The sequence below is a fragment of the Typopeltis vanoorti genome, chromosome 8 (genome assembly GCF_054136105.1).
Source record: "Typopeltis vanoorti isolate ZY-2024b chromosome 8, IOZ_Tvanoo_1.0, whole genome shotgun sequence".
Lineage (NCBI taxonomy): Eukaryota > Metazoa > Arthropoda > Arachnida > Uropygi > Thelyphonidae > Typopeltis > Typopeltis vanoorti.
In genome coordinates, this window is record NC_143556.1 from 79,024,805 (window position 1) to 79,050,883 (window position 26,079).

Consider the following 26,079-nt stretch of genomic DNA (forward strand, 5'->3'; position numbering starts at 1 on the left):
TAGTACTGAGCCCTGTGGGACCCCACTTGTAACCCTCTGCTTCCTTGAAATTGCCCCACCATACATAACTCTCTGATACCTATCAGACAGTCAATCCTGAATCCAGTTGACCAATCTGACATCCGGATCCATGTGCTGCAATTTAAATATCAGCTTATCATGTGGCACCCTGTCAAATGCCTTCGCTAAGTCTAAGAAAATGGCAGTATATGCCTTTCCCTCATCTAATGCTCCTGTAACTTTATCATAAAAGGCTAGCATATTGCTAAAACAAGAGCACCCCCTTCACAAATCCATGTTGACTCTCACAGATAACATTACCCTCATCTGCCCAATGCTGTATACGGTCCTTCACTACTTTCTCCAAGATCTTACTAACTACTGATGACACACAAACTGGCCTATAATTAGACACTTCCAGTCTCCTACAGCCCTTATGCAATGGCACTATCTTACCTTCCTTCCATTCCATGTGCCACAGGGCACATGGAATGGAAGGAAGCAGGAAAGTCTGGAAATGGAAGGAAAGCAGGAAAGCCAGACTTTCATTGAAAAGCCACTAGGGAACTGTCAATTCCCTAGCACATTCTCTCAAAACTCATGGTGAAATACCATCCAGTCCCACAGCTTAACTGACATCCAGAGTACTCAGTATTTGAAACACACTCTCCTCCTATACCTCTAAACCTCGAACCTGACCAATCCCTCTAGCATTAAAACTGACTCCTCCGGGATGAAATACTCCAATAAAGTGTTCATTGAACAATTCCACTATGTCCTCTGCATCAATCACTCTATTCCCATTTTTATCCCACAATATCATTCTTCCACAGTCATTTCTCCTCCTACTGGCCACATTGCTAAAAAATTCCCTAGGATTTTCTTTGAATCTTAGGGCCAATCTCCTCTCATATATATCAGTTTCGTCTTTCTTACCATACTAGTCACTCTTCTGGCCTGTGTCTTATACTCTTCATGCATCTTCTCCTCACCTGTCTCCTTATATCTCTTTCATATCCTCTTTTTCGCATGCAATTCCTGTTTAATATTGTTTGTAATCCATTTTACTCCAAATTGTGTCCTCTTCTTCACTCGTGGTATACAACTTACCATTGCTGCTAACAAATATTCTTTCATAATTTCCCAATCACTAATGATATACCGGCCTTCCAATTCCTCCCTCCATGAAACTTCCCCAAGTTGACGTCTTAGACTATTATAATCACCTGCCTTATAATTCCACATACGTTCCCTTCTCTTTGATACTCCTGCAAAACCATATTGTCACTCTCTCCAACTGGTGGGAGAGATGTCATCTCAGTTATTATCAACTCTTCTGATGCTATAACCAAATCCAAAACTCTTGATTACATGTTGCCTAAGACATCTGTCCCTCAAGAATTCTAGAAATTTCATTCCCTTATTGCTACATGCATCTTCCTCTCCCCAATTTATACTACTGTAGTTAAAATCTCCCATAACAATCATTCTTCTTGCACTTGCCAAACTCAACTGTCTAAACATTTCCTGGTTCCCACCCTCTGTGCTCCTGGGTCTGTAGCAACATCCCACTAAATATCCTGTCTTGCCCACCTCTACCTCACACCATATGCTTTCAAAATCATTAGTGTAACTGTTTTCCAAAGCCTCCACTCTTAGAGGACATAGGTCGTCACTTATCATAAGCAGTACTCCACCAACAAGCTTTCCCTTCCTATCCTGCTGAAAAATGCTATACCGTGACTTCTATTCCTGTTATTATATCCTCTTCTGTCAACCACGTCTCAGTGATCCAAATAATTTTTGGCCAGGCTGATGCTATCTGCACCATCAATTCCTCTCCCTTATTCCGGATACTCCTGGCATTATTTGAATATAATTTGAAAGGAATGAAGAAACTTTTATAGAAAGTACAAAAGCAAACAGCATTAGAACTGTGGAATACTGGCTATGAATACAGAATGAGGGCATGTAAATCAGTTTGACAGATGGCCATTAACAATATTTTTCAAATGGTAGAAGAAGAGAAAGGGATAAGGATAATGGAGTGGTGAGTAAGACAGTGTGAGTAGTATTTAATGGAGGTAGTAGGTGTATGGATTACACTGCCTTTCAGGCAGTGTAATCCATACACCTACTAACAAATGTGAAGACATTTCTTCAACTTTCTGTCCACCCATGCTAATAATGAGTGCAGACAGTATACATGAACTTAAGGAGCGGCATGAGCTTCGTAGTATTTAAAGTGGACCACCTATAATGAATCTCACGATCATAAGTCTTTAAGGATAATATATTCTTAAGTTTAGAAATGCTCCTGCATATTTATGGTTTGTAATTGGGATACCTCTCGATAAACCATACAATGATGAATTAGAATGAGAAACTTAACTCATAGGCATCTAGGATTAAATATTCTGCATTCATAGATTCACACCAATTTAACTGTAACCTTTATCAGTACTTTTTTATATATTTTTTAATTATCCTTTTAACTAAGTGTTACTTGGTAATCACTACATAACTAGATAAAACAAATTAGCTAGACATGCAGAAATAACATATTGATGTGAAAACCTGATAGCAATATCATACAGCTACTTTCAGAAAGCTGATGGCAACACTCAGAAATAAACAATTAATACTGTCAGTTGCAACAAATCAAGAAGACTACAGATACATTTCCAAATTTATAGATAGCATAATTACAATTAGGGGTGTGTTGAACAGCAAATAAAATTTCTTGCCTATATGTTATGTGAGCTAGCACATGCAGCATGATATAAATATACAGTGATATCTCAATTATCTGATCTTCAAATGAACAAACCTTCAATTAACTGACCCTTGAAAAAAAAAATTTTCCCCCTTCTCCTTCAAAGCAACCCTACCAGGAAGAAATAAATTATCTCCTGGTAGAACTCAATTGCATATATTACATGTATCAATATTCTGATTAACATTTATATCACATTTATATTTATATTTTTGTATCTATATTCACATTTGAATTATATTTTTACATCTATATGTACACCTTCCTACATTTACATATGTGCATATATTTACACTATATAATCCTGACATTATGAGTGGTTTACATTACATTCATATTACAAGGATGGTCTGAAAAGTTCTCGGCCTAACAATGAAAAAAAAAAAAAATTTATAATTTCAAAATTATTTTTAAGTTTTAAAAGAGGTAAACCGTGAGTAGACATATCGGTACACAATAAATAACGGAAAAAACTCACGTAGAAAGATTATTTATTAGTATAATTTTCGCCTGTGTCACAGGCATCCTCAGTACATTAAGCTCAAAATTAAACACTAACTGACAATTCCAAAAAGCGCCACCTAAGTAGCTGGTGTAAGATAACTAAAAAGGTCAATAACTTTCCTAAAAAAAAAATTTTAAAAAAATTTATATAATAAAAAGTTAGGAAAGATTAGCTGATTTGTAAAGTACTATCTCCCATAAAGGGGACAGACGTAAGCCGTCGGATCTGTTTAAGTTAGGAGAATGAAGTAGAGTTTCACATGTTTCTTTATAAAGGCGTTCCATGAGAAACTGACTTTTGTGAAGAACTCTTGTCTTTCTCCAATGAACTCCGTGTCTAGTGAAGATGGCATGTTCAGAAAGTCCAGACTTTTCAGGTTTAAAGTATTCAATATAAGATTGGTGTTCTTCTAGCCGAATAGAGGCAGATCTTCCATTTTAAAACCACTGAATATTTTTGTTGCCTTTCGACCGTTTAGAAAAATCTCCACCTTTCTCACTTCTCCTAAGGACAAGCTTCCACATCTTAATCATCCAGGTGTCTACCAGATTCTGTGCTCTTGTGGATTATCTTATTTCGGGCAAACGGGAAGATCTGCCTCTATTCGGCTAGAAGAACACCAATCTTATATTGAATACTTTAAACCTGAAAAGTCTGGACTTTCTGAACATGCCATCTTCACTAGACACAGAGTTCATTGGAGAAAGACAAGAGTTCTTCACAAAAGTCAGTTTCTCATGGAACGCCTTTATAAAGAAACATGTGAAACTCTACTTCATTCTCTTAACTTAAACAGATCCGACGGCTTACGTCTGTCCCCTTTATGGGAGATAGTACTTTACAAATCAGCTAATCTTTCCTAACTTTTTATTTATTTATTTTTTTTTTTTTTATTTTTTTTTTTTCAGGAAAGTTATTGACCTTTTTAGTTATCTTACACCAGCTACTTAGGTGGCGCTTTTTGGAATTGTCAGTTAGTGTTTAATTTTGAGCTTAATGTACTGAGGATGCCTGTGACACACAGGCGAAAATTATGCTAATAAATAATCTTTCTACGTGAGTTTTTTCTGTTATTTATTGTGTACCAAAATTATTTTTATTTTTCAACATAATCTCCCTTAAGACTAATACATTTATTCCAGCGATGCTCCAGTGCCATTATCCGGTCCCTGTTGTGGTTCTCAGTAAGATCTGCAAAATACCCCTCTACAGCTGGAATCACGTCTTGATTTGAAGAAAAATGCTGACCAGCGAGGAAGTGTTTTAGTTTTGGGAAGAGATACAAGTCAGAGAGAGCCAAATATGTGGAATAGGGTGGATGTTCCAACAATTCATAGTGCAGATCTTTTAATTTTCCCATTGCCAAAACACCTTTGTGAGCAGGTGCATTGTCCTGATGAAAGATGATTTTTTTCCTTCTGCAAACCACGTCTTTCCTCATGAATTTTTTGTCTAGTCTGGTTAAAAGATCGGAATAATATTCCCATTATTGCTTTACCTTTTTCAAGATAATTAATAAAGAAAATGCCTTTAGCACCCCAAGACACTGATGCCATGACCTTTTCTGCTGATGGAACCGACTTTATCTTCTTTAGCGCTGAACAACTAGCTTTCCACTGTTTTGACTGCTGTTTGGATTCTGGTGTGTACTGGTGAATCCAAGTCTCATCCATAGTAATAAATCAATGCACAAAATCAGTTTTATTCTTGTTAAAATGCTCCAAGCACTGTTCAGAGATTTTCATGTGAGCGCATTTTTCATCAGCTGTGAGCAAATGCAGCACCCATCTGGCGCAAAGCTTTTTCATTTGCAATTCTTCATGCAAAATATATCCTACACATTCTTTTGAAATGCCTATAGTCTCAGCAATTTCACACACTTTGACTCGCTGGTTCATCCAATACCATACTGTGCACTTGATCAACAATTTCTGGTGTTGTTACACTTTTTGGACGTCCTTCACGTGGATCATCTTCATGGCTGGTATGGCCACGTTTAAACTCGGCAGCCTATTTCTTAATTGTTGAAAATGAAGGAGAAGTGTGCCCATAAACTTTTATGAACTTCGAATGAATTTCTTTTGGCGTTAAACTTTTGGCGTTACAAAGAATTTTATAACTGCACGATACTCAATTTTATCCATTTCAAAGGGATACAAACAACACTTTTGCTTCAGACAGCTGTATAAAATAAACAACTTGATAGAATGACTTGTAATTTCATATGGATGCTTATGACAGATGTACCAACTTAGAAAAAAAAATCATGCCGATAGTGTTGCCATCTATGGTCAAGGCCGAGAACGTTTCAGACCACCCTCATACCTAGGTAGAAAAAGAAATCGAAAACCTGAAATGTGGAAAGACAGCTAGAAAAAATGATATTCGACTAGAAGTGGTCATTTATACCTCCATATTTGACCAGAAATGGTCAAATATGGAGGTATAAATGTTTTTCACTGTTGCACTTCATCATAATTCAGAAGGCCTGTCAGATAGTCAAATTACAGATGATTAGAGTAGAGCTTTTATAGTACCAATCTATAAAAATGGGAAATAAAACTGAATGTAAGAATTAGAGGTATTTCCCTACTAATTATTCTTGGCAAGAGTTATGCAAGAATACTTGAGAAATAGCGAGAAAAATTGTGGAAGGGAAGCTTGGAGAAGAACAAGCTGGATTCAGGCCAAATAAAGTGACTGATCCTGACATCCTCTAACACATGCAGTTGAGAAATTATGGAATATAATAAGGATCTGTTTTGTACATATCTGTAACAAGGTGTCAAGAGAAAAGCTGTTCAAAATGCTAATGGTTATATAGTGTAAATGAAACATTACATCAAGAAATAGTAAATATTTGAGTTGTAAATTGGTAGTCAAAATTGAAGGGAGTACAGAAAGATGGTTTGATGTTCAATCAAGTTCAAGACAACGGTAAACATCTCTACTGTTATTCATCATCTATATGGATCACATTATGAGGGAAAGTAGTATTAAACCTGATATTAGAATCAGAGATGATAAACTTAGCTTTTTGCTTTACACAGATGATGTTATACTCCTAAACAAATATAGTTCAAGTCTCCAGGATTCTCTAACTAAACTGAATAACAGCTGTAATAAATTTGGTAAGAAAATCAGCAATAAAAAGATAAAAACAATGAAAACGGACAGGAACACTGAAAACATTAACTGCATCCTGAATGGAGAATATACAGGGTGTTCGGGATAAATTTGACAGTTTCGTAAGGAAAAAGAAAATCTTCTTTGTATCTATTAAATTTAATGAATTGACAAAAAAACATTACAGGCAGAGTTAATTACAATACTATCAACAAGATTTACTCAAAATAACCACCATTAGCATCGATCACAGCTTCAATTCTGCTTCGGAACCTCGAACAAGCTGATGCTACAGTCTCCCTGGGAAGGGCCGCAAAAACTGTTTTAATTTTATCCATTAACTGGGCTTTTGTATTACTGGAAGTGCGATTGGTGTCTTTTTCAACTGCGCCCCATACAAAATAATCCATGGGGTTAAGGTCTGGGGAGTTTGGAGGCCAAACATTTGGACTGGTGAAGTCGTAGAAATTTTCAGACAACCATTTTTGACTTTTCCCAGAGGTGTGGCAAGGGGCCGAATCCTACTGCCATACATACGGCCTACCATTGGCTACCCTTGTTATCCAGGGCTTGACTACAGTTAGCAACTCCACGAACAAAGCACGAATTCCAATGCCAGGGTTCTTCAACACCTGTTCCTGCAGATTTGCGAGGAATTCTGCTGTACGAACGCAATCAGATCGTCTGCTAGGGATCTTTCTTCTTGCTACATCCTCGTAGTCACCATTGCAAGTCTCTAGTTCATGCCTGATTGTTTTTACTGTATTCAGGGAGCATTGGGCAGCAGTCGTAATATCCTTATTTTGATGGCGGGCACGAATCATCATGATACAAGTTATTCTCTTCCATGATTCAGGTGGGTTCCAGCTATCCATCCTTTCTGACATCTTGTATATGAATGAAGAAGGGTCCAAACTTTTAAATGAAGAGAAGTGTGTGTTAATACATGTAACTTACGGAAAAATATAATTAATTATAAATATGTCAAATTTATCCCGAACACCCTGTACAGAAGAAGTTAAACATTTCAGTTATTAAGGCAAAATTTTTAGTGAAGATGGCAAATTAAATACGGAAATAGGCAGCAGAATTAGTAAAGTGGTATGGTAGAACTTAAGGATAAGGGGTGCTTAAGGGTCAAAGCTATATAGCTGAGAGGAGACCTCCACATAGCCTTTAAAGGAATGCAGAAAACTGATCAGGGCTTCTGACCTAATGTCCAATCCTCACCTTCTCGTGGTGCACTCTGTTAGGTATCTACCTGGATACTGAACGAACGAGGATGGACTGGCAATTTGGGATTTAGCCAACCAAATTGTATTCTTATTGGCTTAAACCAAAATATAAAATGATGGTACAACATGATAGAATTTCATGCCAGCTGGGGCATCGCCTGGCTAAACAAAGGTCCCCATTGTTTTTGCCAGGGAACCAGGACAAACAGCAAAAAGTCAGCTACTGGAAATCCTAAAACTCACCCCAACTCAAGAGTTCAAGTACATCGCCAGAGTTCAAGATCAGTACTACAGGTAACAGACTGATTTGGAGGAAAATTGTAGATAGGAAATTAGTAATGATGTAAATTTTTCATGTAGTACTATCATATCACGTACACTCCTTGATGGTATATATATATATATATATCAGAAATTTGATGATGATGATGATGGTAGAAAGTCAATTGAATAAATTTATATGAAATAACAGAGAAATTAATCAAAACAATTAGTCCCTGAAACTAGCTATATATACAAGACAGTATTCAAATCAATTTTAACCTATGAATCTGGGTTAGAAATAGAATACTTGATCAAAACTGGAAACCACAGATATGAGAGTTCTGAGGAAGATTAGCAGAGTGAACAGATGGCATCAATAACAGTTTCAAATTAACAATAAAAATATTAGGAAAGAACATGGCATTGTTGGCATCCAGGAATGTATTAGCAGAGCTAATCTCAGATAGTATAGTCACTTAAACAGAAAGAAAAAAAAGACCCAAAGAAATATAAGATCTGATAACATTGGAGTCTTGACCAATAACAGATTAATTTGGTGGAAAATTGTTGGTAGAAAGTTAGTAAATGACGTAACATTTTCACATAATATTATCATATCTTGTACTTTTTGATAATGATGATGGTGACCTTGGTTGCCATCACTCTACTATCAATATTCTATTAACATTGTTTTTGATTCCTATCATGATGAAAGGAATCTTTATATGGAATTTTTCAACTCAAGGCAAGTTAGCCAATCTCATACAAAACTAGCAGAGTTTTTTCCTCCATGAAACTCTGGTTTTTCATCCTGTATACAAATAAAGTAGTCTTAAGAAGACATATAATTTACAGATAAAAAAAATATTATTGTTAGTGGTGGTGAGTAGTAGATGGTGTTGATGGTAGTAGTGTCATTGTGTGTAGCTGGAGAATTGAGTAATAAAGAGACAGTGAGGTGTGTGTGTCTCCACCTTTGGAAGTGTCACATATAATAATAATAATATTTACTTTAATAGAAATTATACATATATTTCTTAAAATCCATCACACACTCATAAAAAAATAATAAAGGGAGTAGTGCAAATTATAATTTGCACTACTCCTTCCATTATTTAAGATGTATTATAATCTTTCTTCAGTATGATGCCAGCTAAGCAAATGACTCTAGTTCTGTTTTAATGGTTTTATTATACCATATACAGTATATGCAATGGAATGATAGACTCAAGTAATATTTGAATATCTACTAGTTTATGTGAGTTTTTTTATAAAGAGAAGGGGGGGGGAGAGACTTGCAAGTTCATAGCCAAATAGCAAACGCATTGCCAATGCTGCTCAGACAAACAGCTAAATAAAAATGTTAATGAGTGACAGTGAGAGTGAAAAGTCCATAACTATGCCTTTGATTCTGACAGTTTTTTTTTTAATACCACATGAAATAACTGGATGGCATATTACTAATCTGAGACGTGTGATAATGTTAGGCAATAATTTTATTATTAATAAAATAAATAAAAACCCTCTACAGAACTACTTGTTCTAGCAGGTAATCATTATTAATAAATTAAAAATACTAAACTGTAGAATGAACTCTTCCATTCTTCATACTGAAATATAGACCCTTTATTGACAATTTCTGAATAACTCAGCCAATAAAGTGTTTGAACAAAATTTTTGAAAAAAATATAATTCAATAACAAATAATAAATCTATGTGATCACTGCACACAGAAATGCCTGTAGTCAACTTATCATTAACATTACTTAACATGCCAACAATAATTCACTCTCAGTAAAGGCTTTAATTACTGAATGACAGCTAAGGAAATGCTGACTATTGATATCATGACAGAAACAGAAGAATCACCAACACATTCAATTTGATGTAGCTCATGTTTTAGCACCAGTTAAGCTTCCCACAAAGTAATTTTAAAGTTGGAGAACAATGGGCATTTACAGATTTATGAAAAATTAAGGAATAAAAATAGCTGACAAAGGAAGCACTACCAGTAAATAACTTCTGATTATAACAGAAGTTATTTACTGGTAGTGCTTTTTTATTTACTTAAATAAAATTCTTTAAGAAGAATTTTATTTAAGTAAATAAATAAAATTCTTCTTAAAGACTACACCATTTCAATTAAACAGAAATCCTGCTACTTCTCAATATAAATATCATTAAATTCTTTAAAAAATAAATAACAACTTGGCCACCTGAAATAATGTAAACTGTTCAGCACTATTTGTACACACACACACACACACACACACACACACACACACACACATTAACTTGCTTAAAATCCATAAAAATAACACATTATTCCAACTCATATTTGATTTCAGAGATAGCCCTATGTACAATTTAGTCAAATATTTACACAAACCGTAACTCAATATAACGGCACCTTTCACCATATGTTAAAAATTCAATCTATTTCAAATCATTAACTGAAAAACTAATTCCAACGTATCAGTCAGTTCTGACATAACATGTGTTCATGAATATGGAACATAAAAAAAACATTCACTTGAATTAGAAGTTAATTCAAAACTGACATTACATTACATTACTAATCAAAAATGTGTGGTAATCGTCAGGGAACCAGGACAAATAGCGAAAAGTCAGCTACTGGAAATCCATATGGCATAAAAAAAATCTCCAAATCAAAGATATAGCAGTGGGTCCCATTTCTCTTATTGCTACTGCTAACTTTTCTTATACAGCCATCTTATAGAAGCTCTTTTAGATGCTTTAGTCAACATGTAAAAGAGCTTCTATCTCATGTCATCTAGAGAAATCACACACATTAGATAATTATTAGTTATCTATTAGTTTTCTCTACAAGAATGGTGAGATGAATATTAATTCATTCTACCATCCTGCACAGATGTATGACATAATAAAGACACCTGAAATATGATCTCAGTTGTTCAAATAACATCATTCACAAAAAAAAAAAAAAAATAAATAAATAAATAAAAAATAAAAAAAAAATATATATATATATATATATATATATATATAATAATACATATTAAATAGTTTCATTAGGAATGGATATAATTTTATGAAAATAAAAAAAAAATTAAATCTTCCTCCTAATCAGGGAACAATTAGAATGGTAGTAGTTTTCTACATTTGGGTAAAGTGGTGAAAGAAATAAAACACCCAGTAAATACTATTATAAACATTCAATTCATTCGTCATTACAGGCCTTTAAAGCCCACAACTAGCCGAATGTTCTTGTCTTTCCTAGCCTTAATTTATTAGAACAAGATAGTTAGTCTTATATGTATTACATGTAAATAGTGTGTAGGCTCCTGGCCAGTTTGTGGAATGAAAAACCCAAGTTTCCAGGAACCTCATTATCTTTGTGTGAGACTAACTCACTCGTGCTAAAAATTCCTTATAAAGATTTTTTGTAAGTTCCTTTAGAAGATGGCAATGTGACATTGCCGAAATATCGGAAATATTTATTAAAGTATAATTTAATTTATATTCTTAACTACGTTGTTCAATTCCTTAAGTGTTTTAATAATTTTAATAAAGATTCTATGCATCCTGAAGAGGATTCTACGTTCAGTTTCAATGATGCCTTTTGGTGGGAAAGACATCAACACTGAATGATGCTCCCACTCACACACCATTTACAATCCAGTATTATTATTACATGATACCTCCATGATACACACACACGATCTATTGTCTACACCATGTGCTGTTTTTTCCAGCTAATATGCCTTGTGTGGGAAAAAACATCCAAATTTCTGTGAGAAAAACTTTACTTCTGCATGACACCAGCTACTTCACTTCTAAATAAAAAACCTATATAAAGACTTCCTTTCACTGTCACAAGAATCAAACATCTTTTCCAATTAAAGAATCATATGTCCTGTCATTCTTCCAACTGCAATACAGAAACCCATAATTAAGCAGTCAACAACTCATTTCTAATTTACAGGTTATGCTCAATGGTCTATCAAAGCCAAATAATTTGGCTTCTTAGGCCTTTGTTCCTAATATATTCAAGATAGCTTCCCTTATTCACTCTCTTAAAGATTAAACCTGCCCTCCTATACTAGGAGCATAGGGGAGATACTACCAGTATCTCCTCTACCAGTAGCAGTAAAGGAGATACTACCAGTATCTCCTCTACTGGTAGTATCTCTTTTAATAGGTATCTCTTATTAAAGTTCTCCTATGATAAATAATCAGATACATCTTCACCTAAACAAAGAGAACACCAAAGAATCAATATATAAAAATTGGACTAGTATGCCATGCACTGGCAACACTCATGCAGAGACAGGCAAAAATCATTAACCTGAACAGATGCCTCAGAAGTGAAAGGCTAATCAGAGAATCAGCTTATGATCTACAAAATATTCCAAATTTAAATAAATTTGGCTGTAAAAAACTATCACAGATTTGAGTGTGCCTGTCATTCTTTCACCAAAAATAACAAAATTATAACCAAATAACAACAAAAAGAAGTAATTCCAGGGTGGCAGGTTTAATCTTTAAGAGAGTGAATAAGGGAAGCTAGTTTGGGGGGGGGGAAATCAGACTATATTCTGGAATCTACCACAGCACTACAACATTCCCAAAACTTAAATACATTAAGCTGCATCACAATGCCAAAAATCTAGTAGACCATCATTTTGAGACCTTGAGCAAGTGTCCATCACTGCACCATAAAGGGTCCTGGTTAGGACTGTAAGCTCCCACCTTTTACAATCAGTCTGTGTTTGCTTTCCAACTAGTGTACCTGTATGTATGTGCCCAATATATTTCTTTGTGCTTATAAAGATGCCTTGGTGACCAAAGCAAAATATTGACTTATTAATCTAATTAGCTAAATAAATTTAGTTAGTTAATTATTAGCTTTAAACATCTGTTTTTCCAATAAATATGATTGCTGAAAATACTTGGATAACTGCAGGCAAAATATTCACTTTCTTATCTTCTATGTTGTGATAAGACAACTTTTATGGTATTAATTTTCCTCAAAGTTATGGAAATCACTGCTAGATTTGCATGTTGACAGCAAGCCATACAAAAATGCCAACATGCAATCAGCTTGGCAAAATAAGATAATTACTTCATGCAATTACTGAAAAATAGCTGACAGGAAGATAGTACTAATTTACAGACAAAAATATACTCTTAGTAGGCAGTAGTTGGAGGATTCATTAGTGGAGCATCTCCCCCCCCCCCCCCCCCAGTGAGTCCCCAGAGATGACGTGTAATAATAATAAAGTAATCATGTGATATTATCATAGTATTTTCTCACCCAATGAGGGTACACAGCAGAAATTCGATGATGCCATGATGTAATCAATAACTCAAATTCAAACAACCCATAGTTTGTGAAAATTTGCTATTCAAATTGGAACTACCATTTAGTGACATTGATCTAGAGACTGCAATTAACAATTTTACTATATATGTAATTTGCATTAACAGTTAAGGGTTAGGATTAACTCCAGAGGCAATTTCAGTTAAAAAATTTCAAAGATTATTTCATACTGTTCACAAATAAAAATAAAATGTATGTAAATATACCTGGTGTGTGCGATGCCTCCACTCTCCAGTTTCAGGATTAAATAAATACTCTGGCAAAAGTTTCCATCCTTCTTTTGCTATTAAAGAAACTGCTGAAATAACAAAGTCAATATCTTCATCTGTCATAAAATATGGAATGTTTAATCTAGTAAAGCCTGGCCTGATTACTTCTCTTTCTGAATATTCCAAGTAACGTCGCAGGTGATGTCTATCAAGAGTTCTTGACAAAAGGAAATAATACTGAATCAGTTATTTCAAATCCATAGCATTAAAATAATTGTCATGTTGCTAGTCATTGTTAAAATTTAAAAAAAAAAATGAATTAACATATTAAAGAACCATTCTCTGAACTGCAATTAACATTAACAGATAAATTTCTTCCCTTCTTATCTTTTATGTCAACCTCATCCATAAAATGTTTGAAAACCTTATATAGAACATGCTTTTATTTTATGCTATTTGAAGCATTGTTAGTAAAAAAAAGTGAAGTTTTATCCTATCAACCAAATGATGCTGGCATCATGAAACTAAAGCAATGACTGTCAATTATGGTTTAATTCCAATGGTAACTAGATATTAGTATAAGATTTACAGTTCACAGTAAATAATTAAAAATCTTCTATGAGATTACATGGGATATCCACAATATAATCTTAATTTACTTATGCAACTACTTTTGCAGGGTCCGTGGCCTACTACCTAGGATTATAATTAAAATAGAGATTATCCAACATAAATGAGAATGACAGGTGATCAGTAAGTGACAACATCAGATAATATAGAAATGGTGGATGTCGAATGAAAGAAATGCAAAGTAAACAGATAGAGTATAACTTGAAAATCTTGTTTCTTAATGCAATAACCATTATACAACTACAGAAATTACAGTAAAGGAATATTTATAAATGCCATCTATAAGGTTACTTTTCATTAACATATCTGACACACAATTTCCATTGTCCATCACATTAATAAGAACAATTAAAAACTTACAAATGCTTCAGACATACACTGTGATCCACAAATTGACACAATGAGTATCATGTGTTTAAGCCTAAGTGCTGGGAAGGCATCATGTGGAAGGTTTAATGGAGTATTAACAGCACTAAGAAAGGATTAAAAACTATTTTAATTATTCTAATTAAAATAGTTTTTAATTAGAATTAAAACTAGATTTAATTAGAATAATTAAAACTATTTTAATTAGAATAATTAAAATAGTTTTTAATCCATCTAATATTTTGTCTCAGTCACTGAGAAATCTTCAGGGAGTACAAACAAACACTCGTAACACAACAATAAATAAAACACATGGATCCTATCCTAAAGTCCTATCTAGGTGATGCATCCTCTGTGGGCATTTGTAGGAAGCATCATCAGGGAGTACAAACAAACACTTGTAACACAACAATAAATAAAACACGTGGATCCCATCCTAAAGTCCTATCTAGGTGATGCATCCTCTGTGGGCATTTGTAGGAAGCATCATCATCAAATTACATGTACCCTCAAGGGGTGTACAGGACATTATGAGAGTAATACAACTTACATCATTACTAACTCCCTATCAACAATTTTCCTCCAAATCAATCTGTCATGTCAAGACTCCAATATAATCAGATCTTATATTTCTGTCTTCTAAGCACTTTTACTGTATCAATCCACCTATATCTTGATCTTCTTCTGAATCTTATTCCTGCCATCCTGGTAGAGAACACTTGTTTTGCTAATCTTAAATCTCCCATTCTGCTTAAGTGACAATACCACCTGAGATTAGCTCTGCTAACACATTCTTGAATGCTAACAATATCAAGTTCTTTTCTAATATCCTCATTTTTAACATGATATTTCCATTGATGCAATCTATTCCCACCCCTAATCTTTCTCAGGACTCTCATATTTGTGGACTCTAGTCTTTGGTCAAGTGTTTTATTTCTAACCAAGCTCTCAGAATCCATAAGTTAAAATTGGTTTCAACCCTGTCTTGTATACAGCTAATTTAGTGTTATGATTAATTTCTCTCTTATTCCACATATATTTATTCACTTGACCTCCTTCCAAACCGGCTTTGTTGATTCTGTTTTCTATTTCCATATTTAATTTAGTGTCTTCACTAAAAATTGTGCATAAGTAGCTGAAATGTTTTAATTGTTCTATAGGTTCTCCATTCACGATGTAGTTAATATTTTCAATGTTTGTCTCTTTTTATTGTCTTCATCTTGTTATTGCTGATTTTCATACCAAATTCATTACAAGTTATTCAATTTAGTCAGGGAATCTTGCTGACTTGTACTGGATTTATTTAAAAGTATAACATTATATGCATAAAGTAAACAGCTGAGATTAACATCTCCAATTCTGATATCAGGTTTCTTTCCTTCATAATATGATCCATATAGATAATGAATAACAGAGGGATAATGTAGAGCCTTCCTGATATTTATTTTCAATGCTGTACATTATCCCTCAGCCTTGTCTGACACCAGATTTAAAATTAAACCATCTTCATGTACATCCTTCAATTCTAACTGCTGACTTAAAACTCAGATAAAGACTAAGTATTGCTTGATATAATGCCCCATTGACACCATATAACTTTAGCATATTGAATAGCTTCTCTCTTGGCACCTTGTCATATGCCTTTTCCAAATCAACAAAATTTAAATACAGATCTTTGCTATATTCCCATGCTTTCTCAACTATTTGTCATAAAGTGAATATCTGATTCTGACACCCTCTATTTGGCCTGAATCCAGCTTGTTCTTCACCAAGCTTTTCTTCCACAATTCTTCTCAACCATTTCTCAAGTATACTTGCATAGATCTTGACAGGAACACTCAGTAGGGAAATACCTCTGTAATTCTCACATTCAGTTTTATTTCCCTTTTTATATATGGGTACTATGAGAGCTGTACTCCAATAATCTAGAATTCGTCCCTCTGTCCAGGCTTTCTGAACTATGCAGTGCAGCCACTGTAAGACTTTTATACCACCATACTTCAGCATTTCTGGTCGAATATTATCTACTCCTGCTGCCTTTCCACATTTCAAGCCTTTGATGGCTTTTTTCTACTTCAAGTATGGATATGTATTCCTGACTGTATGCCTGGTCAGTGTTTTTTTACCACTGTGCTGTCACTGCACGTTTCATTTAGCAATTTTTTGAAGTAATTACTCCATATTTCAAGGATTTCTTTTTTCTTCAGTCTTCATGTCAACTTTTTCATCTCTAATTCCTTTTACAGCACTCTTTCCTTCATTTCTGAGAGCTTTTAACAACCTCCAGAATATTTTGCCACCTTCCTGATATTTATTTTCTATGTTCATGCAAAAGTCTTTCCATGACTTTTGTTTAGCTAGTTTTACAGTGATGTACTTTGCTTTCTTACATTTGTCTCTGAATTCTCTAAGAGCACAAGCTGACTTATTCACCAGGAACTTTTGATAGCTTTTTCCTTCACTGCCTCTTTAACTTCCTATGTCCACAATGGAGTTCTGATTTTTCTATCCTTGCAGACAACCTCACCACATGCCTCTCTGTCTGAATCAATCAATGTTTTCTTTACAGCTTGCCAATGAATCACCAATGTTTGGTTCCATTCTCAAACTCTTTCGTTTTTTCTTGAATAATTTTTGTGTGTTTTAGTCTACATCTGAGAGCTGCTCAACTTTTATTTGCTTTAAAACTTTCTTATATGTTCTTCTTTTCAATATGAAAAGAAGAACATTTAAGATAATTCAATTTTATCCTGCTCAAGACTAAATGCTGATTACTTTCAATTTCAAATCCTCTATACACTAGTGTCCTGCACCAGTGAGTACACATCACTATCAACAATAATATAGTCAATGAGACTTTTCTCTTTCCTTACCTCTTCTCTCCATGTGAATTTGTGCATATTTTTATGTTGGAACATTGTGTTAGTAATAACCAGTCCCTGTACTGTGCAGAAATCCAACAGGTATTTGCCATTATTAGTAGCTTTACTCTTTTCTCCAAATTTTTCCAAAATATTTCTGTATATCTGACAATCATTTCCTACTCTGCTATTTAGATCCTCAACACAGACTAGCTTTTCTTTTTTTTTTCATTGTGTCAGTTGCTTTCTCTAAAGCCTCAAAAAATTCCTCCACTTCTACTAAGGTAGAAGTGGAGAAATTTTTTGCTTGTGTGGGACAAGTAGAACCTTGTTTTTTTTTATGGACAAGTGTGAACCTGAACAAGTATGGTTGCATGAATGTGCCAAAAATTTGGGAGAGTGTTATATTAAGTTCAACTTCTACATAGATGTAATTCTTCTTTTTTACAACATTAGAGGATGTCAATCTAGGACTTTGGATCTTTTATAATTTGATCCATTATAATTTGATATTTCATATTATATTTCATTTCATTTCATTTTTCATATGATATTTCATTTTTCATATACTCATTGTCGTGTGTTAAATGAAACGTAATATGCTCTGAAGATGCTGGTTTGAAATCCAGCAAAATGTAAGCCAGTAGATAAACACGTTTTTATATATATATATAAAATTTAGTAGGTTTGGTGTTGTCATACCATTAAAATAATTTATGAATACTTCTGCAGATATAAAAACTTCAACAGATAGATGCCAACTTCTGTTTTAATGGGGCTTTGAAGGTCTAACAGATGTGGAATAGGGTTCTTATTCTCTCACTCCCCTACTTAGTCATTCTATAACACAGAATGACCAAGTACCTTGACAACAGACTCGAAATACCATGAATGTGTAATAAGGTTTATAAACTTACATACTCCATTCAGTGGTAGAGTTAAATGAAGAATCTTCCAGAAAATGTAGCTACAGTGGAACCTCGGTTGTCAAATGTAATTCATTCCCAATGGCTGTTCGGAAACCGATTTGTTTGTAAACTGAAACCATTGTCCCATAAGAATTAATGTAAAATGGATTAATCCATTCCCAAACCCCAGATGATTGCTTATTTAAACCTTTATAACGGTACTTCATAAAATTGTATACAAAAACAATGAAAATGCATACAATCTTATGCAAAAAGAATAAACACAATAAATAAATAAATAAAATATAGAGGAAAATTTAACCTCACTTTACCTGTACGGAGGAGAGTTGATGGGTAATTGGAAGGCAGTGAGGATGGTGAGCCCCCTTCCATAAAAACATCGGGTAACTGTTGTTCTGAGGGTTTTTTCTCTTTCTCTTTTCTGTCTCTTGGCACCACTTGACTCTGCTTGAGAGGCACTGATCCTCTGTCTCACTAAAAACCTCTCCAATGAGATTTGTTTTTGCCTGCGTTTTAAAATGTTTCTGAAGTGAGACATGGTACTGTCATTGAAAAGGTTTATGATGCAGTTTGCTACAGTTTTGTCAGGGTGATATCTTTCCACAAAACTTTACACTTCATCCCATTTCGCACACATTTCGTTGATCAAAGAACTAGGAACATCCTCCATTCCTTCCTCTGTTTCTGAAGACATTTCCTCCATCAGTGTCTTTTGTTTCTCCTTCTGAAGGTGTTCCAGTTCTTCCATGGTGAGCTCATTTCTGTGGTCCTCCACATTAGCATTGCCAACTTCCAAGCCCATGCTTTTACCCAAAGACACAATATCATCGACAACAGCAATATACTCAGTCTCAAAGCCCTCAATGTCTCTCTCTGCTACATAGTCTGATTACTATTTCCTCCAGGCCGAGTTTATGGTCCTGTAAGTCACTTGCACCCAGGCTTTGTCAAGGATACTTAAGCAATAGAGGATGTTTCAGTGATTTTTTCAGAATTCTTTGAGTGTTAATTCTGTGTCAGAGATCACTTCAAAACACCTTTGAAACAGTGCTTTGGTGTAGAGTTTCTTAAAGTTCTCTAATCAAGCCCATGGACTTGATTAGAGGAGTTGAGTTAGGGGGAGCAGAAACATCACTGTGATAAAATCAAACTCCGCCACCAACTAGTCCTCCAAGTCTGGAGGGTGAGTAAGAGCATTGTTCATCACAAGAAGGCATTTTATTTGCAAATTTTTTTCCTGAAGTTATTTTCTCACACTTGGGACAAAGACTTCATGGATCCACTCTAAAAAACTGCCTGGTTACCCAAGCCTTACTATTAGTCCTCCACATAACAGAGAATTCATTTTTCATCACGTTATTTTTCTTAAACACCCTAACATCAGTTAGGGTGTTTAGAGCAAGCTAACATCACTCCTATCTCAGTATCTCCCATAATGCATTATAGGAGATACTGAGATAGGAGTGATGTTAGCTTGCTCCACCTTTGCAACGAGTTGCCCGGTGTTGTACCAGGCACAAACTTTGCTCACACTTGGATAAAGGATTAAACTAAATTAATTATACTATTAAAATCTGTTTGAAGACAACAGTATTGTGGGAAATTATAACTCCTGGAACATTAATGGTTTCTTGTTCATATCCAAATCAGGTTCGACAGATCCATTACAGTAGCTGAAGCTACCACAGCCTATAAAGAGTGCCACACAAGAAAATTCCTAGGACCTGATGGTCTAGAGATAGAACTTTACTACAAGATCTGGAATTTTATTCTTCCCATTCTAGTTATACTGTTTAATTCTTTTCTCATTATACTATTTAATTCTTGCTACAAATTCACATACCAAGTGAATTTGTAGCAAGCCATACCGCCCTAATTCCAAAACCTAATGAAGATCACAGCAGCTGGAGACCTATTTCTCTATCTAATGCTGACTACAAGATCTTTTTTTGGATTATCAACAAATGGCTCAAAGTAGGAATGAGATATACAGGGTGGTCCATAAATTATGAAGGAGTTTAAAATGTGAATAACTTTTCCGGTTATTAATTTTTTTCATTTTAATTTTTTTTCAGGTATTCGAAGGAACATTACGGAAATTTTAATCATGGAAAAGTTCACGACCCAAGAATGAACCAAAATCATGCAATTTTGTTTTGGAAATACAATTAATTGGCAATCACATTCCCCAGATCTGACAGTTCCCAATTTCTTCCTATGGGGTTATCTGAAAGCAAAGGTGTATGCAAATAAGTCCTAGACAACCAAACAGTTAAAGGATAGCATTCGTGCAAAAATTAGGGTGCTGCAGCAAGAAACATTAACAGTCATGGAACATGACATAGAAAGGGTCCATCTTTGTGAAGTCAAAAATGGAAGGCATTTATATGATGATTTTCATACCAACGAAAAAAAATTCCAAGTTCTATATTTAATTATAACAAAATAATTAATATTAAATAAGTTATTAAATGTTTAAGTCCCTTCGTGACTTATGGGCCACCCTGTATAATCAAAAGCACATATATGGGTATATGGAGTTCCAGGCTGAGCAGTAAACTTCTGTTTCTGCTATATGAACTACTTCATCTAGTTAACATGAAAAAAAGAAACCAAAAGCAGTACTCTTGTTAGATCTAATTCAAGCATTTGATAATGTCTGACATCCTCAAGAAAACTGGAGTGGCCGAAAAGCTGCTCATTCTCTCTGTCATTAAAAGAGCTTATGTCAATGCAACTATCCACATACTAGTCAATGGATTCCTATTAGACCTAGTCAAAATTTAAAAATTAGACAAGCAAGGGTGCCCTTTTAGTTCCATGCTCTTTGTATTAGTTCTGGAACCTTTTTTTCGCAGGAAGTTAACAATTCATCTGCTGTGTTAGAGATAACAGTTCTCTCAACTATGAAAAAAAATAAAGTATGATAAGGGGTTTCCAAAAAGTATGGGAGCATATTTTTTTTCTTAATAATGGTGAAAGGGAATGAGATAAGACACAGTGGACAGATAGATGTGCTAATACCATACAAAAAATGACCATTGCAGTGTGGTATTACTGTTGCCTCACAGCTAATTTTAATTGCAAGATGGTGGCTACTGTGCAAGTGTGGCCCAAAATAGGTGTCCGTGACTAACGCCTTTCTGGAAGACATTTCACTACAGATAAGGATATTCGTTAGGCAGTGTGATGTTGGTTACTGGGTGTGAGCACAGACTTCTTCAGTACTGTCGAAAGTTTTTTCACTTGGTTATACTATAAATTAAAGATGCCAAGAATATTCTTAAGAAACAGTTGAGAAGAACTGTGGAAGAAAAGCTTGGCAAAGAACAACCTAGATTCAGGCCAAATAGAGGCTGTCAGGATCAGATATTCACTTTACAACAAATAGTAGAGAAAGCATGGGAATATAACAAAGATCTATATTTAAGTTTTGTCAATCTGGAAAAGGCATATGACAAGGTGCCAAGAGAGAAGCCATTCAATACACTACGATTATATGGTGTCAATGAGGCATTATATCAAGCAATACTTAGTCTTTATTTGAGTTGTAGGTCAGTAGTTAGAATTGAAGGAAGTACAAGAAGATGGTTTAATGTTAAATCTGGTGTGAGACAAGGATGTACATTATCCCCTCTGTTATTCATTATCTATATGGATCATATTATGAAGGAGAGTGGTATTAAACATGATATAAAAATTGAAGATATTAATGTCTGCTCTTTGCTCTATGTGGATGATGTTATACTTCTAAATAAATTTGCTGCAAGTCTGCAAGATTCCCTGACTAAATTGAATAACTGTTAATAGATATGGTATGAAGGTCAGCAATAAAAAGACAAAGACAACAAAAATAGGCAGAATCATTGAAAATGTCAACTGCATTATGAATGGAGAGCCTGTGGAATGAGTAAACCATTTCAGCTACTTAGGCACGATTTTTAGTGAAGATGTTAAATTAAATATGGAAATAGACAACAGAATAAACAAAGCTAGTATGGTAGGACGTCAATTGAATAAATTCATATGGAATAAGAGAGAAATTAGTCGGAACACTAAATTAGCTGTATACAAGACAGTGTTCAAACCAGTTTTAACTTATGGATCTGAGAGCTGGGTCAGAAGTAAAACACTTGACCAAAGACTAGAGACCGCAGATATGAGAGTCCTGAGAAAGATTAGCAGCGTGAACAGATGGCATCAATGGCAATATCATATTAAAAATGAGGATATTAGGAAAAAACTTGACACTGTCAGCATCCAGGATAATGCGTTAGCAGAGCTAATCTCAGGTGGTATGGTCACCTAAATAGAATGGGCGAGGAAAGATTAGCAAAACAAGTGTTCTCTACCAGGTTGGCAGCAAAACGACCCAGAGGAAGACCAAGATATAGATGGATTGATACTGTACAAAGTGCCTTAGACAACAGAAATATAAGAGCTGATAATGTTGGAGTCTTGACAAGTAACAGACTGATTTGGAGGAAAATTGTAGATAGGAAGTTAGTAATGATGTAAATTTTTCATGTAGTACTATCATATCCTGTACACCCCTTGAGGGTACATGGTAGGAATTTGATGATGATGATGATGATGAAGAATATTCTTGGTTTCATCCATTATCCAATTGTAAGCAAACAAAGTTTACATGTGAAGTAACTTCATGACCTTACATCAATTGCCTTAGTATCCCATAATGCAACACATATATATCCTAACAGACATATAATACTATATATTATGGAAAGGGCCTCTACACAGACTGATTTTGACCTTTATTGAGGTCTCATCAGTGGGAGCCAGGCTCAAAAGTGGTGATACTCAGGTTGAAGTAATACAGAAGTCATATTTCTACATACAAGTAGTCAAAAGGTGTCCCACCTTATTACTAAAATACTGTGGATTAGAGATAGATGTTGAAAGTTTTTTCACTTGGTTACAAGCAGCCTGGTTGTGAAATTACTTCACATGCAAACTTTGTTTGCTTACACAGATAAAGAATGAAACCAAGAATATCATTTCTTGGCATCTTTAATTTATAGTATAACCAAGTGAAAAACCTTTCAACATCTATCTCTAATCCAGAGTATTTTAGTAATAAGGTATTACACCTTTTGACTACTTATATATGGAAATATGATTGCAGCATTACTTCAACCTTGGTATCACTAGTGGGTCTGGCTCCAACTGATGTGCTTTAGCAGTGAAGTAGTCATCACACTGAGATATGAGCGACTCTGCTCAGTGACAAGTTTTTGCTTATGTCTGAGTGGAGCCAACCCTGAGTTTACAGCTCTACTCGGTGGTGTGTGTGGGGGGGGGGGTGAGCCTGCTATTGGGCAGTGCCACTGCTGAGGGTTTCCCCCTCCATGGCAGGGTGGGCCTGTCACTGAGTAAAATGATCCCTCTGGTCACTGGCACTTGCTGAGCTTAGAGTGCTTTGGAGAAGCACTTCAGTTTCTAAAGGCCTCCTTCTACTTATAAGGTATTAAGGTAATAAGGTATTACACCTTTTGACTACTTATATATGGAAATATGATTGCAGCATTACTTCAACCTTGGTATCACTAGCGGGTCTGGCTCCAACTGATGTGCTTTAGCAGTGAAGTAGTCATCACACTGAGATATGAGCGACTCTGCTCAGTGACAAGTTTTTGCTTATGTCTGAGTGGAGCCAACCCTGAGTTTACAGCTCTATATATAGAGAAACCAGTCAGGGTAGTGGCCTTCCCATAATGCATAGCATTATACATGTCCACAAGGATATGTGCAGTGCATTATGGGATACTAAGGCAACTGATGTGAAGTCATTAACCTCTATATACAAGTAGCCCAGTCGTGAGGTTACTTCACACAAGTTACTTGGATACAGGATGAAACCAAGAATATAATTTCTTGGCATGCTTAATTTATTTTATCACTGGGACAAGTGCATCAATAAATTTGAAGACTCTTGTGGAGAAGTAGTGCATGTTCACTTATTTCTTGGTGTATAATTTCAATCTGGTATTATTAAACATCCTCAAGAAAAAAAATGTGTTACCTTACTTTTCAGAAACCTGTTGTAGCATATGCTGATGAATTTAGTAGGCACTTTAAGAGATAATGATTCAATATACATCTTTTTGTTATTTTCAGAAAATTCAGAAAAATTCAGCAAAATCCATGGACTAACACCAATGCTGACAAGACAAAATTAAGTTTTTGGAAGATGGGATCTCAACTGCTTTTGAAATAACTCATAAGTTTGAATTAACTTATAAGTTATTTCATAAGTTTATGAAAGGACACTTGGAAGAGCGTAAGTTAAAAGTCTATAAGTACCACTGATGATGTATCATCTTCTTTCATCTTTTCCTTCATGGGTGGGATTCAAGGTTCTTGTGTCTAGGATGAAAGGAACTTTTAAAATGACTTTTCAACTACACATGAGTTAGCCATACTCATACAGAGGTAGCAGGTTTTTCTTCCCAAAGACTGCTTTTGACAGGCAAGCACACTATCTCAACAGGATTAATTACTTTATTTTGCAATAATCTGGTTTATGTGATGCCAGATTATATGACAATACCAGGCCACTAACCCTAACACATCAAAGAAAGAAAAAACTGAGATGATGAAATCACACATAACACACAATTTTTTTTAACAATTTATATTTTCATACATATGATTTACAGCCTATTGTAAACAATTTAATGCATCTACTCATTCTTATTTTTTTTTAACCACAAAAAGTGAAGAGTTAGAAAATCCATGTACTGTCATTTTTAATTCAAACAGCCATAGCTCCATAAGCATTCAATACTGGATCCATGTCGATAAGAAGGTTTTTTTAATAAAAATATCTCTGCTTGTTGCATATAGTAATTAATCTATATTCTTAATAATCCAGTCACATTCGAATCAGTTTGATATCTACGAGGGCTGTTCAATAAGTAATAAGACTAATTTTACTGTCACAAAATCACTCATCACAATATTAATTTCTGTGGAATAAAGAAATGTTGCTGTCTGTATTAACAAAAAAGGTTGATAGATGGCGTATACGGGCTGATGTGCCAGAGTGTCATGTGACTAAACGCAAGCTTGTTTCGCCGCGCTTACGAACCGCGACCAGTCGTCGAAATGGAAGCGTCCTTGGAACAGCGTTATGCAATTAAATTTTGTGTGTTTGCAAAAATCGGCATCAGACACTTTTAACATGATACATACGCGAAGCTATCCACGATGAAGCAATGTCGAGGGCAAGTGTTTTTCACCGGCATAAAACTTTTAAGGAAGGAAGGCAAAATGTGGAAGATCTTGAACGTGAGGGAAGACCTTCAACGTCCATCACAGAGACAATGCTCAACACAGCAGCAGCGATTATCATCAAGGAGGATCGCAGAATTACAGTACGCCAGCTGCATGTTGTCCTGAATATTTCTGTGGGAAGTGTTCTCAATCATGGCTAAACATTTGGGACTGAAACGTGTTTGCGCCCGATGGATTCCCAAACTCTTGACACCGGAGCAAATGCAGCATCGAGTGGAAGTGTGCACAGAATGGAAAGAAAGACTGGAACAAGAAGGCGACAACTTCTTAAAACGCATCATTACAGCAGATGAAGCTTGGTTGTATCACTATGACCCTATAATGAAACAACAAAGCAGTGAATGGAAGCATCCGTCTTCGCCTACCCGCCAAGAAAGCAAAAACTGTAAAATCGGCTAGTAAAGTTATGACCATAATATTTTTTTGACTACAAAGGCATTGTTTACCAACACGCTGTAGAACCTGGGAATACTGTAAACGGCTCATACTACGCGGA

General features: G+C 35.0%; 1 protein-coding gene across 1 annotated transcript in view; it reads right to left on the reverse strand.

Annotated features, from left to right (window-relative positions):
• LOC150104149 (uncharacterized) overlaps positions 1-26,079 on the reverse strand; it is a 295,320-nt gene that overhangs the window by 144,903 nt on the left and 124,338 nt on the right. The window contains exon 11 of the mRNA XM_090396408.1: positions 13,478-13,697. Within this exon, the coding sequence (XP_090252534.1) occupies positions 13,478-13,697 (220 nt within the window). The remainder of the gene's footprint in view (positions 1-13,477; positions 13,698-26,079) is intronic.